This window comes from Meleagris gallopavo, chromosome 8 (genome assembly GCF_905368555.1).
Source record: "Meleagris gallopavo chromosome 8, MGAL_WU_HG_1.1, whole genome shotgun sequence".
Classification (NCBI taxonomy): domain Eukaryota; kingdom Metazoa; phylum Chordata; class Aves; order Galliformes; family Phasianidae; genus Meleagris; species Meleagris gallopavo.
This window is the reverse complement of record NC_139411.1, coordinates 6,130,332-6,145,394: the sequence shown is the minus strand read 5'-3', so window position 1 is coordinate 6,145,394 and position 15,063 is coordinate 6,130,332. Positions and strand designations below refer to the sequence as shown.

Genomic DNA, 15,063 nt, shown 5'->3' with positions numbered 1-15,063 from the left:
ATACATAGTGGAAGATGAGGAGAAAGGCAAATAATGACTTGAAAGAGGACATAGAGGGAGCATACAGCCTGCAAAGACATCCCTATGTATTATCCTATCCAGAAAGACTTGCCATGTAAGGCTGCAGCCTTCCAACTCATCAGCATTTTTTTTTTTTTTTTTTTTAGAGGTGACTGAGTCTTTTTGTACCACCAATGGCACCCCAAACTGAATGGATAAGTCAACACAGAGATTTAAGTCATTAGAAATTAAAAATGCAATCTCCTAGCAGCAGAGTATTACAGTTTGTGTATAACTAACACAGCCCACATGTGGGATAGAAATTCAGTTAAAAAAATACATAAATCAAAAACTCACAAAAAGAAACCCCAAAAAACACAAATATTTGATTATCAATGAAGAAAAAAGCAAATTTAACTCAATAAGATTTAATAATTGATTTCTTGTAGAAATAGTACTGTACTTTAAAGCCATTTTAACTATAGCCAGGTAAGTCCAATATAGCAAATTGAACTCATTGAGATGAGCCTTGGTAGTCTATATATTCAGTACCAAGCCCTTCAATGGCTGCCTGAAATAAGAATAGCTTAAGGAACCTATTTGCTAGAATCCCACACTCTTTATAGAAGGAACTGTCAGTGGAAACAACTGTCACCGTATTCTCTTCCTATTACTGTCCCTTTGGGTCAGTTAGCCTATACCTCTCCCCTCCCCTGCAATGGGATGATTAGGTCACACAGACCATAGGGTGAACAGATGAACAGATCTTCAAATCTGCCTGGGAGAGGGGGAGTGGCTCAGTATTAGCACTGTTTTACAGAAATTGCACCTGGCTTGCTACATGTGCAGAATTGCCTCAAAAAAAAGCTCATTTGGCTGTTGGGAATTAAAAGTTTATTCAGTTCTGCAAATCACAGTGCCCATCAACCTCCAGTAAAGGAATAGCTTGTTTTCCATCAAATATCCACAGAGTTCCCATTGATACTAGTTGGAAACATGCATGTGTAAAGCATAATCAGTTTGTCCTCTTGCTAGCATAGGGGAACACACAGTTAAGTAAGAAACAGGCCCTAAAGAATCCATCCTTCTACAGATACATCCATATGGATGTTTAAGTATTTTCTTCTTGCAGTAGCTCTAAGCACACAAAGATCAACACTTCAATCATAGAATGGCCTGGGTTGAAAAGGACCACAATGCTCATCTAATTCCAACCCCCTGCTATGTGCAGGGTCACCAACCACCAGGACCAGGCTGCCCAGAGCCACATCCAGTCTGGCCTTGAATGCCTGCAGGGATGGGCATCCACAACCTCCTTGGGCAACCTGCTGAAGCTTCACAAAGTTTAAGTACTTCTGCAATTCTGTTTGAATTTAATTGCATTCTAAAGACATTTGTAAGTATGTGCACTAACATTTTTCACTAAAGTTCATTTATAAGTCGATTTGCAGTAACAAGTTCCCCATACTTTTTAAGTTGCAAGGAAATTTCCTTTTCAGCTTAGAATTAGTTTTTAGTTCAGATCTGAATTTTGCTACCATAGCTTCCATATCCAATCTTTAGAAAGAAAAACAAAAAAGTTCTCAAAAATAAGAGCAGACATCTTGTATGATACGTGTGTGTATGTAAGCACATGTCTGTGCATGAGTGCTGAAGGTTTTTATTTGCGATGTTATAGATTCAGGCTTCACGAAGTGAGTTTTTAACACCTGAAGAGCAGAAATAGTAAATTCACAAACACTCCCTCTCAGTCAACGTTTAGGGAAATACACACTGTTATCTTTATGTGAATATAAACACTGACTCTATGGGCATCTTGCTGGTATTTTGTAGTGGGTCATTATCACAGCTAACAAATCAGGAAGTACATAAACGTAACATGGCCTAGAAAGGATTTATAAAGCCTTTATAAGGAGACATTTCACACTCTCCTCACTCTCATATTTAATTACAGCGCTTTCTAATGCCACACAATTCACACTTACTATTAAAAGTAATCTATTCAAAATTATTAGCTATGTGTAAAGAAAGGAATGAGATATTAAACAAAGGAAATGGATATTAAAATAAAGGTTATGCATTCAAAATATAAAAATAAAAGTGAACGCAGATCTTTTAGCTTAGATATTATGCTACCCTCAAACAAATCATTATTGAAAGCAAAAGCATATAAAACAATGCAATTTAGTTTGAACAAAGAGTGATTTGTAAATGATTATATATGGTACAAGATTTCAAGCTTTCTCAGGCTCTTTAAATACAAGTCTGCACCCATTCCCATTAGGACATAATGGTATTAATCTAAAATAAATAACCATAGTAGCAGGACAGGATACCATTTGCTGCAGAAAGAAAATCTCTCATTTTAAATCTGTGCTACCCTGGAACTTAGCCAAAACACCAACAAAATTCTGCTCTACAGAAAGCCAGCATGTCATGCAAATGCATTCTCTTAACAAGCTAAGGCTGCACTCTTTCCTCTCCTGATATCCACGCACAGTCGTTCATAGGTGAGAAAGGTGAGATTCCAGCAGATATACAAGTATTTATTCAAGGTTTATTTTGAGATATTCTTTGGTTACTAAATAGGTAATGGGGCAGGATCAACACGAAAGCAAAAACAACATATTTGAAAGCTTTATTTTGATTTTTCATATGCAACTTGTATCAATTCAATAAGACACAACACCACAGAGTTTGCTTTTTGTACCATTCAAGAAGCAAAAATGGTAAGAGTATGCTCAGTCTGATGTCCCCAAATACAGAAAACAAAGGATGGTGATGAGCAAATGTACCAAGCTAGGTCATCTCTTGACTTTCTTACCTCGTTTACATACACCCAGTGACTATCTTTTGATGCAAGGTTGGTTTCCACAGCCTAAAAAAAAAAGAAATAATAAAAATAAATAAAACATGAAATATGAAATACATTCCAAAGAGAATTTACAATGTAAGGTACTGTCACATCTTATTTTGAATACTTTATTTTCCTTTGGCATTGTTTCGGTACAGTACTTTCCAGTTCTTTCACTGCTACATGATTGAGAGGTACTTTATCAGTTGCAGTCACATTTCTCTGACTACCTCACCCAAAGTCCCGTGTACCATTAAAATAATCTATAAATGTAGCCTGAAGGCATATTGCAGCATGGTGGTATATCAGTATGATAAGGGATCCTGTAATGAACAACTGCACTCAGAACATATGTGGTATGCTTGTATTTATGAGAGCTGCTTTGAAAGTAATGCCTCCTATTTTATTCCTTTGGCCATGACATCAGAGGCGGATGCTGGTGGTACAGCAGTAGAGGTTGAAACTTCCTACCACTACTCCATGACTTCTTGTTGCCATGTGACAGATGGCAGCAGAGGGGCAGTCTGAAAGAACGGCGTTTGACATGGAAGGGTGTATGAAGGAATGTCACTGAATTTGATCTACAAAGAAGTGCTATTGTGCTCTACGTAGCTGTTGTAGCTATTGTCGTTTCTCATGGAGAGAAAATAACAGGCATTACTTTCAGAGAGACCTATACAGAATGAATCCTATAGGCTGGTTTTCTTCTAAACATGCCTCCCAAATATATTACTTCTGCCTTATTACAACTCTGTTCATTTAACTTTAGTTAACCTATTTAATTAAAAACACCACTCCGAGACACTCAAGAGACACTCGTATGAGTCATCCTCTCTTCACATTTAAGCAAGACCCAAGAGAAAGTTATGATTTGCATGGACACTTTCTCCAGCTTCCTGGTATGGACTTGGATAATGATTTCATATTATAAACAGTTCATCTCATCAGACAGCATATTTATCAGCCAACAGATAGACCTCATGGCTCACTAGGAAGGTAAAATTGGAAAAGACCACCAGCGCAACAGTCTCTACCAGTAATGAGGACCTTGGTAGAAAGATTTGGTAATGTACGTGGAAGTTTCTAATTGTCCCTTTTGCTTAACAGAGGTAAGTTATTCTGTAGTCTCAAAACTAAATCGAGGATCAAGAGGTGTACACTACAGTGATTATGATATTGCTAATGTCCTGCTTAACACTCAGTTAAAAAACTAGCGTGGATTCAGCTCACCTAATAAAATGAGACAGTCCCAGCACACACTCGTATTTCAGGAGGCAGTTCATTACACAAAACCAGTTTTTCATGTCACTGCATTTCTTCTTCTATGCCAATACAATCCTATTTATTGGGCAGATATTCTTACACCATGTTATAAATTGCCCTATGAATCACTGTAACCTGGATAATTTCAGCGCCATGATCACTCTTTGTGGCCTCAAAAAGAACTGCACTGATAGTGAGAGGCTCTATAGACTGTGGCTGGGCTGGGAAGGAACAGCATCAACCACCTTCCTCTCCAAACACATTTGCATAATAAGCCTCTCAGATATTTTGCATCAGATAGGATGAGTCACCTTCTCTTATGACACTGACTCCAGAGGACTGGCTGAGCATAAACGCCCATGATTTACAAGGCTGAGTTGCAATGACAAGATAGCTGTCCTTAATATAGACAAAGGGAATACCTGATCCTAGCAAGAAAACAAAACAAAGCTGGCTAAGTAGCCAACATCAACATTTTTAACATCACTCTTCATTAATACTATGTTTAAAAAAAAAAATCATGTAAATTACTTACTTAAGTAACAGCGTTTTAAAACTTTACTTGTTATTCAGTCTACATAAACAAGAGAAAAAACATTGGGCAATACACGGGTCTCAATCTATTTCTTATGTCCACAAGGTGAAATACTGCTTTAAAAAGACAAGAATCCTTAAAGAAAAATCAAAAAGAAGTCAAAGGAGAAAAATCATCACAGGCAGGACACACTATTTCTCAGCAGCATCATAAATAGCATAATGGGGAATGTAACTATCCCTGGTGTCAAAGTAGATGAGAACTGCTAGAGACAAGATAATCCTCTCCTCGGTTTGCAGTGAAAAAATTGTCTCCTTTGGTTAATTGCCTACTTAGCATTTCTTTTAAATTGGCAAGAAAATTAAACTGACCCCTTAACTGAAGAATTGTAGCTGCTACGAAAGCTAATCATAACAAAACTTGTAGATTTTCTCTCCATTCTTCCCTCTAACATGTTCTTCAGACATAGCCAAAATAGCCCAGTGTAGTAATGTACAGAGGAAAAACAAAGTGCTGCCAACATTAGCAAAGCAGAACTAAATAATGCTCAGGTGCAGAGTTATTGCATTGGCTACGTTTTGTGAGTTATCTGCAACAGTGAGCGATTTGTATGAATAAATATTAAGTCGGGGGTGCTGAAATAGCCAGGGAATTTCAAATGAATTATTCTAACTCATTCTTCTGAGAATGGGCCAAGGTTTTCAAAAGAGATTGACTAAATTTAGGATGCTCAGAGTTTATCTTTAGCCAAAAGAGTGCTAGTCCATTCAGCATCCCGTGCAAAAGTCAATGGCTCTTCACTCTAGAAGCCTGAAACATTTAGAAACATAACTGCATTTAGAAACATAACTAGAGGTAGGCAGGTTTAAAAGTCTATAAATACCTTCTGTTTAGAGCTGTGCTGTATTCCATGAAGCTGTATTCTAAAACCAGACACACTGAGAGGAGGAAAAAAACCTATGTTTCAAATTTTGAGCCACATTTACAGAGTTGCCCTAAAGAACCCCTCCATATCCTAAAAGGAACGGCTGAACGAGATCGCGAAGATTTCAGCCTTCCAATAGCACTGATGTGTTGGAGGTGTATTCACTGCCAGAGGCCCACGGAAATTAAAGAGTGTGAAAACCAGGGTCTTAGACACATATGATATCATACACAAAATCCTTCAGAATTCTCCAAATAAATATATATTATGTATGTTTGAATCTATGTAATTTCTTGTTCATTAAAAAGGAAAAAGTATCTTTACTGGGGAGATTATGGTCATTCCTTTTTAATTAGAATTTAAATATTCAAGCTGTTCAACATCTTGTCATTTGCTTAAGCTTTTGGCTCAAACCATTCAGAATTCTCTACAAAACATCCTGAAAAACCTATTACAGTCTATTTCATAAATGCATCCTTTATTAAAGAAAGCAGGCTAGGAATCTCTCATTGCTGCAGCTGAGGAAAACCTCTGAAATAGATTGTAGCAGGATTAATTGCTAAAATATGGGCTCTTTGGTGAAAAACATACTAATGTATGTACAAAAACAGCTATTTCTTTATATACTGACTATGTATAGAGAGTCTGAGAATAATGCCTCACAACATTTCTAATCTGCTTATGAGATAAACAGTACACTGGAAATTAAAGTGCATCCATATTTCTTTAATCTTAGACTAGTAAGTAGCTTCCAGAAGTTTGGAAAAAAGAAGAGTTGGGAGGCTACACATCCTTCTTCCTCCCCAGCCACATTTCAACAACCAGATGTTAAAATACAGAACCCAAACTCAAAGATTTAAAACTCAGCTGATGAACCATATTCATGACAACATATAAAAGATACTAGCAGAACTCTGCCAGACTGGGAAGAGGGGAAAGAGAGCAGTGAATGTAGATGACTGTTAAAACAGGATCTGAAATCTCAATGTTTGTCTTTCGATCTTCTGTTTCTCCCTATTTCCTTTCTATTGCTAATGCTCTCTGCTGAGAAATTATAACCAATGTTAAAAATATATTGCTCACAAATATGATCAAAGATATTTTCACGTAGACAGTTCTGTTTATTTTTAAATTTATAAATTGAAATAATACATTGCTAAAAATCCATCTATTTTATTCAAAATATTCGTGGATAACAAATATTTACATTGCTTTATAAAGGAAGCAACTCTGCTTGTTAGTTGTAGAATTAAAGAGAGAAGTGAGGAAGGTTTGCAACAAATACAACATTGTTCAGAAACAAAGCCATTCTGCAGAAAACAAAACAAGCAAACCAGATGCAATCCAATCCTGACCTTTTCCAAAAATCTGAAACCAAGAACATTTCCAAGCAGATAGCAACAGAGAAGGATATTTCCTAAAGTATCTGGCTGCTTTGCCAGGGTCAGCACCTTAGCATTAAGAGTAAAGAGCTGGTTTTGTAGAAGGGATCATGGGGATGAGTGTCTAGACACAACCTAGAGGGTGAGAAGCAGATGAGTGTCCAAATAGAGAGGGGAAAATCATGTTTCAGTGACAGCTGAAGATGGCAAACACAAATGGTCCTGTTGTTTCTACAGTTCCAGAAGGAAGGGCTGTCATTCTGAAATTTGTGACAGAAAAGAAGCAGTGTGTGTTTTGCCAGGAAGGATATCAAAACAGGAAAGGATATTGTTCATTCTTTCACTGTAATGGTGGGGATAAAGAGCATCACAGCTTCCAAGGGAAAAAAAATAAAAAATAAAAATCAAGTGAGAAGTGGTGAGCTCACAGCTGTAAAATCATTTGGAAAGTGTCCCAAGAGACACTAAAAGAAAACAAAAGCAGAGTTTTAAGACTAATTACAGCTAGAGGTAGAGTGCAGATACACCTGCAACATGGAGAATCTAGCTTGGGGGCATTGACAGATAGAACAGGAAATAGACTAGTAGAAAATAGAATATTTCAAGTTGGAAGGGTACCATACATATCACTGAATCCAACTACTGGCTCCAAACAAGCACCACCCAAAAATTCAGACCATATGACTAAGAATACTGGCCAGAATCTTGAATTCTGGCAAGCTTGGTGCTGTGACCACTGTCCTGGGGAGTCTGTTCTGGCACCAGATCACATTCTTCCTGATATCCAACCTGAGCCTCCCCTGTCGCAGTTCCATGTCATTCCCTCAAGCACTACCACTGGTCATCAGAGAAAGGAGATCAGCGCTTGACCTTCCACTCCTCCCCATGAGTAGGGCACAATGAGTTGTCCCATCATTCTACTCCTCTCTAGGCTGAATAAGTCAAGGGACTTCGTAGGTTTTTTGCCTCCAGACTCTTGTGGAATGGTTCTACCATGAATAGTGGAGTATTCAACTCTTAACTCTTTTCATGGAGAACCAACTGCCACTAGCATCAAAGTCTGTTAGGTGCTGACACTCAGTTCTGTGATGCCCAACACCAGCAATTAGGTTCCTCCACCAACTCCTACTGTGCAGCTGCTTTCCACCTTGCAGCCCCACTGCAGGCCCCAGCAAGATGGACAGACTGCCAATGAGCAGCATTTGGGATGTTTACAGCCGAGGAGAGACTGGAGACCTGTAACAGATCTGCAGGGAGTCACAGCTGGGGACCCAAGTCCTTTTCTGGGATGAGAACTGTGAGTGAAGAGACTAAGAAATGCCCAGGGTCAGCTTTATTAATATGGAATATTAAGAAGAAAGAAAGGGAAAAAAAAAAAAAAGAGAGAAAGCATCATTGGCAAATATCACAAAGTACTGGCTCATCTGAAGGCCTTTGTCATTTTTTCCTTCTTCGTATTTCTAAAGTGGCCAGTAGGACAATGACTGATAAACTTTTCTTTGTTGTTAATGTATTTATTATTCATAATGAAACAGTAAGTGAAGAAGGGCTCATGGAAGTAATCTTGACTAAATCTCAGCTCTTTGCAAATGTTTTAAAAGATATCATTCACTACCCTTACAATTTATTACCTGCTCATTTTACATTTGCCACTGAATAGGTTTCAAAAGAAAACTGTTTCCAGCTCCTATTGTCCCAAGCAAGGCTAAACTCAGCGACCCGCTTCCAAAAGCAGCTTTTATATTTTCTCTTCACATCCTTGGAGGAAGGATTTAAGTGCAGTCTTTTATTACTACTATTCCTCTCACAAAAAGAAAAAAAAAATAAGGCAAAGTTTTCAGGACCATTTTGAAATCCACTCTGTAATTCTGAGACAAGTCTAGCTCCAGTTGCAGACTTTTGTTAGCAGGAAACAGACTTACATTTCAAAAAGTGTTTCTTCTTAGTTTAGATGGAAAAAAAGGCACCCAAAAACCTAGGTATCAGATAACTGGTTTATATTCCAAAGAAGACACAACCAAGTTGGTAATGGAATACACCTGTCAGTAATTAATTCCATACTATCAAAGTGCAAAGTGTTTATCTAAGAAGCTATGTGTATGCCCTGGATATAAATAAGTCAAGACAGAAGATATGGGAAAGTCCATTATGGCAGAGCAGGTGGGCTCAGTCTATATCCCTTAGATACTCGATTTATATTTAGAAAGTCTATCTAATAAAACAGTTGTTCATGTTCAGGACTCGTTTGCATTGGGAATAAAGCTTCACAGATGAACAAGATTTGAGAGTAACTGAGATTCCTGCAATTCGTTACAAACTTTCTTTGTTTTTCATTTTAAGTATCTCTTTGCTCAGTGTTTCCAGAGAAACACAATTCCTATAAAGCTTAAAAAATTAAAAATAAGTAAAGTAAGCATTAGTAGCTATAATGAAGTATTTTTTTTTTAAATGCAAAGAAAAACATCAGACAAGTCTAATCTACTTACAATATTTATAATGTTGTGAGGAATACTCCAAACCGAATAGTCTTTAATGCTGAATGGTAGCACTGCCATTAGTAAGCTTTCCAGGCCTTAGTATTACATCCAAACTCAAAAGCATGACAGCGAGACAATCTGGACTCTGAATTTTGAAAAGAAAAGATCTCACTTCCAATAAGCTGTATTAGGAATGTATGTTTACATTTTCCTTTTTAATACAGGTTAATTAAATTTTTTAAATGTCATTTCAAACAAATATGAAATTCTTCCTTCTCTAAATGAGAAATGGTAATTTAAAAAGGCTCCATGACATATTTTTTCAAATAAGAAAATTCACTGAGCCTGACCCTTTCTGACTGAAATTCTTTATGAAGAGTTTGTCCTTCCATTGAAAAGTTTGGTCAAAAGTTCAATACACTTCCTTTACTGAAGATCTTCGTAGAGATGTGCACACTGATAAAAAACACATAGCAAGCTGAGTACGTATCTTCCAGTGATCACCATCTCACATCAACGGTACAGCTATTTTCCATATAGTACAACAGGAGCCATCAATAATGGTGTTTTAACATCCACGTTTCTTCATCACCAACTGCATATATTACTTCATCCTTGGCCTGCACTCCAACAACTGAGAGAACTGTTTCCAAGTTCCTAATAAGGCATGTCATGCAAACAGGAGTAAACTTGATCCAGACCTTCCCCTGCTTTTAGTACACACTCCTACAGTACACGAATGCTGATTAGAGGATGCATGTGACTTTTTTTACATTATGACTTGATAATAACCTAAACGGAAATATAATAATAATGTAACTGAAAATCGCACTAGTTTCCTGTTACATGTCATAGGTGGTAAAAAATATATATATACTCAGTATATATATACTGAAGAAAGCTACCCAGAAGTTTAATCTTAATCAAGAGAAATGATGAAGAAAAGGGAAAATGACAAGGAAGAGAGGAGAAACCACGCACAGCAACATCTCCTGCTTACATGGCTGTGTTCCTTATTAACTACTGTAAAAAAGATGACATTGCCTATTATTTTAATCACTTAACCATCTTGGGTTTCTGCTTATTCTTATTCACTTTTTATAGGTAATGCTTATATTCAATCTCTCTTGCATTCCATTTGTATAATCAATGGATACACAGATAGTGTATAGTCAATAGATATACAGATGGATATATATATATTTTTTTTTATATATATATATCCAGGAGCTTGGCTAATATAACTTTTATTGGAGTAATGAGAGAAAGTCACTCACCCAGTCCCGGGCTCGCGAGATGAACTCCAATGGAGTGGATCTCCAGAAGAGATCCTTCCCCACTGGCAGTCAGCTCTTAAATGGGTCTAGGAGAGGTGGAGCCAGGTTCCACCCCTTCCTGCAGCACAGGTGATGTGCCTTCACCCGTGCTCCCATGGCTGACTCATTGCTCGCCTCAGGTGATCAATCAGAGGTTCAGGCCGTGATTCAGCAGCCCCATACACCATTTACAGCATTTTCTACTGAATCGTACATGGAAGTAAAATACTGTGTATGGAGTTCTTCCAATAGCATTCAGTAAGAATTTACTTTTCAAAGCTCAAGCATCAAATACTATTTATAAACTTGTTAACCACTGACCATTTAACTGTTTGGCACAGTGGTGACACTGGATAATTGCAGAGCTGTCAGGAAGCAGTATTTCTGTAAAGACATAAATTTAATGTTAACTACAGAATATAACCTCTCCAAAACCTTAAAATTTTACCAAACTCTCATGCTGAGCTGACTTTGAAAGATGCTCTGGAATCTTTTTAAAAAAGACTTAATTTTTCTCACTTAGATACTGAATTTCTTTTTGAAGGTAACAGATTTGTTAATCTATCTTCTATTTAAAAAAGCCTCATTTTTCTAGAGAAATTTTTTTGATGTTTTGTTAACAAAGATATTCCTGAAAAGGTCAAACTACAAAGAACAAATTAAACTCGTCAGCATTCCAGTTTTTTTCTGTTTGCTTTGGTATTCCCCATTCCCCATGAACAGAAGAAATCTAAAACACTTCAGTGTTTTAAGTTTTCTTCTTGTTTGGAAAACCTACATGGAGTTGACTAGACTTCATTTTCAACTGAATAAGATTGAAAATGGTTCATCAGCCACAGATCCTCTGCAAATGAAGTATCAGCATAGGTGACTGCTCTCTATTTTAAAAACAAGCATCCATTCCACAGCCAGTGCTAATACATTTCAATGCATACCACCACTCTCATACTCAGTATACTCACTGCTCTACTCAGCATAGCTTAAGCTCCAAACTTCAGCTTGCACATACATGATGCGAAGAACATGTTTTTTTTGTAGATTTAAACAGCAGATGGTAACCATGTCATTAAAGAGATGCAAACTTCTTAGCTTTCTAACATACACACAACAGAAAACAGTGGCAAAATTTACATTCTCAATTTCCTCTTTTAAAAGTATACTTCATCTTGTGACAGCATGGGTAGCTAAAACTCCCAAGATCGTGTATCATGGCACAAACTCTAAACTTGAGGAATCAACTACAGGGTCAGAAGATCTCTCTGATTCTCATGAGTTTAGGGTTTTAATGATGGTTTACAGCCTCTTTCATAACATTGCCAATCGTAATTCAAGGCAGGTATTTTACAGAGGTTACGCTCTTTGTAAATTCCAGAAACTTTGTTTTGTTTGGAAAACTTGGAAAACTACATCCACATCAAATCCTGTCCATTACCCACTTTATTTAGCTGCTCAGTTATAGAACATCACTTCTCTTTAAATTACTTAAAAATACTGCCTGATTTTAAAGAAGAGAGGACAACAAGAGTCTTGCCTCAGCCTCAAACAATCACTTTCAAACCAGTCCTTTTCTGCTTGCAGCGCTCCTATTTTAAATTGCAAAATAAATACATAAATAAAGTAAAATCCTTACAGATGTGAAGACCTTCTTGTCAGTTATAGAGCGTTTCACATGCACAAACAGTGCCACAGGCTGTGCGAGCACTAAAGAAGAGAAAGATCACCTTTAACAAGAGAAGAGTTACTGATCAGGTCTGCCAGCAAGAAAGAATTTTGTCTTTCTTTATACTGCATGAGGCTCTTATGTACTGGTCAACTGATAACTCACTGTCTGCACTAGGAGGAAAGAAACTCTTGGTGAGAAATAATGGAAGAGCTAACTCTCCCTTTACACCACCTTAATGCAAATGTAAGGCTTTGCAAACAGGTAAGCAAAAACAACAGTCCCTCAGCTCTGTCTACATAGCACACACTGCTGAGAGGTAGATACTGATTAGTTCAGCTTCATTTACAGATTTCTCTTCCAAATGGTGAATATTTGTGCACCTATTTAAGTCATAACGCTCGATGTTTCACATTCACACTTTCTCAAATCTTGTAGAGATGCATTTGAGCCCATGTGGCTGCCACTTCATTGCTGCCAGTCTTTATCAGCTGGCAAAATCTTTGACAGCAAGGATGTTATATACAGTAACATATATATATATATACACACATATATATACATACACAATAGCGTGACTTGAACAGATTGACTAAAAAAAAAAACCATATTTACTTTTCCTAAATGTTTGCAAAGTTATTCAAGAGAGTACAGAAAAGTAAATTAAGAATATATATTCCACCCTTTGAAGCAATTTCCACTTTGTCTTACAGAAGCTTGCCTAGTGCTTGCAAAGTTATAAACAAATGGGTTTCTGAGAATGAACTTCTTTACACTGTCTGGAGCAACAGCTTATCTTCCAACTCCAGGGAAAAGAGCATTCATAACAGATTACTCCTTGATTCTGTTATTGAAAGCAAATCACTTTTAGCATTTTAACAACTGTAATTTTCTCCTCATTGTTTCTGAGGTAAAATCTAGATGAAACACAGATTTGTGTTCAAATTATGATGTACAAATCCAGAGGGAAAAAGAAGTGAAAATTACATTTTTCTTTAAATTAGAGCATATCTTCTTGTGATATAGCATCCTTAACCACTGACTTCCATTATCCCATCCATACAAGTAAGAAAGCTAAAGAAAGCAGCCTATCCATCACAAAAAAATAAAGTACATTATAGTGTTCTTGTTAGATAGTGTGATCATGAGTTACATAAGACTAAGAACAGCGCAGACTGCTAGCTTCGTAATGGAGGACCTTGAAGTAATTCCAAATTTCCTCAGCTATGCTCAGATTTAAAACTTTATATTAGCCCATTTTCTCAGCAGATACTCCTTTTAAACCAAGAGCTTTAAATGTTTGTTTGATATTATCAGCAGTGATTCTGAAGAATACTGTTGAAGGAAATGGTCCCAGTTTCCTGAGAAAAGTATGAAAAATGCAGAGGTACTTAGAGAATGTTTGAAAAGATGATGACTTCTCAATCCAGATAACACAATTATGGTGAAATAGTGTGAAAAATAAGGTCACGCATTCAGAGAATGGCAAAAAAATCCACAACATTGCTATTATTTGAGATTTCACCAGTTAGGAATACACAAGAGGCTTATTAGAGGTTTATTCTCCACTCTACCAATTTGTGCTCCCATGAACAGTTTGACCCTAAGATGTAACAGCTGAAGTGTCAGTAGAGCAAGAAAGTATTAATGACACCAGGGAGGTTCCTGCAGTAACCAGTGGCATGGAAGTTGAGCTTAAGTTTGGATAGTATACTTAAGAGCAGAACAATAAGAGAATAAGCTAGCTGTATTTCAAGTACTATTTTAAGTACCTCAGGAGGATAAACACCATCACAACTGCTAAGTTCACTTGGAGATGCTGGAAAAAAGAACTGATACAAATAGGATCAGATATGTCTTGACTGAGAAAGATTTTTAAGTATTATGGTGAGGTTCTGAATTCACTTCAATAACAACAGTAGCAGGTCAAAATATAGCCAACTCAATTTTAAGAGGGCATAATTAATTTATAAAAGCAATTATGGAATACATATATATATATACACACATCTATCTATCTATCTATATATACATTGTTGTTTTTTTTTTTTACTGTGGCCTCTGTTCTCAGGGGATGGGAGCAAGTAAGCAGGAGCTCATTCCTCATCTTACAACTCTGAGGCAGTGCAGAAACCAACCAGCAGGTTGGTTGTTCATGGTTTTCTGATACAGGCACAAAATATATACTTTATGCATTAGAGGCTACAGTAGAGCTGGAAGAGTTAATTTTGAGTTTACGATTCTACTAGGAACTCAGACATTAAAGTCCTAATATATCAGAGGTTTCAAATTGCATCTCCTGGGACTTGGAAAGCTTGGAACTTGTCAGCTTCAATGCAATTTGTTTTTCCAAATCCAAATTGTTTTTAAAAGATTAAGGAGTTCTCATTTTATCTAGCATTAAGCACAAAAAACAGCAATCTTTTACCATTCTGATAACTGTCTGCCATAATATTTATTATTTACTAAAGCTTGAATGTTGCTATTTTCTGAATTTAGGTCTGAAAAAGACCGATTACTTCAGCTATGAAGAACTTGGCTCACAAAAAAGAAAAGATATTTCTTATAAACCATATGGTTCATGAAGTAATAATGTAATATAGGATCAATACTAGCTCCATTCAAGCCAATGGGGACAAGATTTCATCCCT

General features: G+C 36.8%; 1 protein-coding gene across 3 annotated transcripts in view; it reads right to left on the bottom strand.

Moving 5' to 3' along the window:
- The window catches only part of GRID1 (glutamate ionotropic receptor delta type subunit 1), a 507,351-nt gene that overhangs the window by 118,457 nt on the left and 373,831 nt on the right, over positions 1-15,063 (bottom strand). For all 3 annotated transcript variants that reach the window (XM_085229265.1, XM_085229263.1, XM_085229264.1), the window contains exon 5: positions 2,825-2,878. In XM_085229265.1, the coding sequence (XP_085085391.1) occupies positions 2,825-2,878 (54 nt within the window). The remainder of the gene's footprint in view (positions 1-2,824; positions 2,879-15,063) is intronic.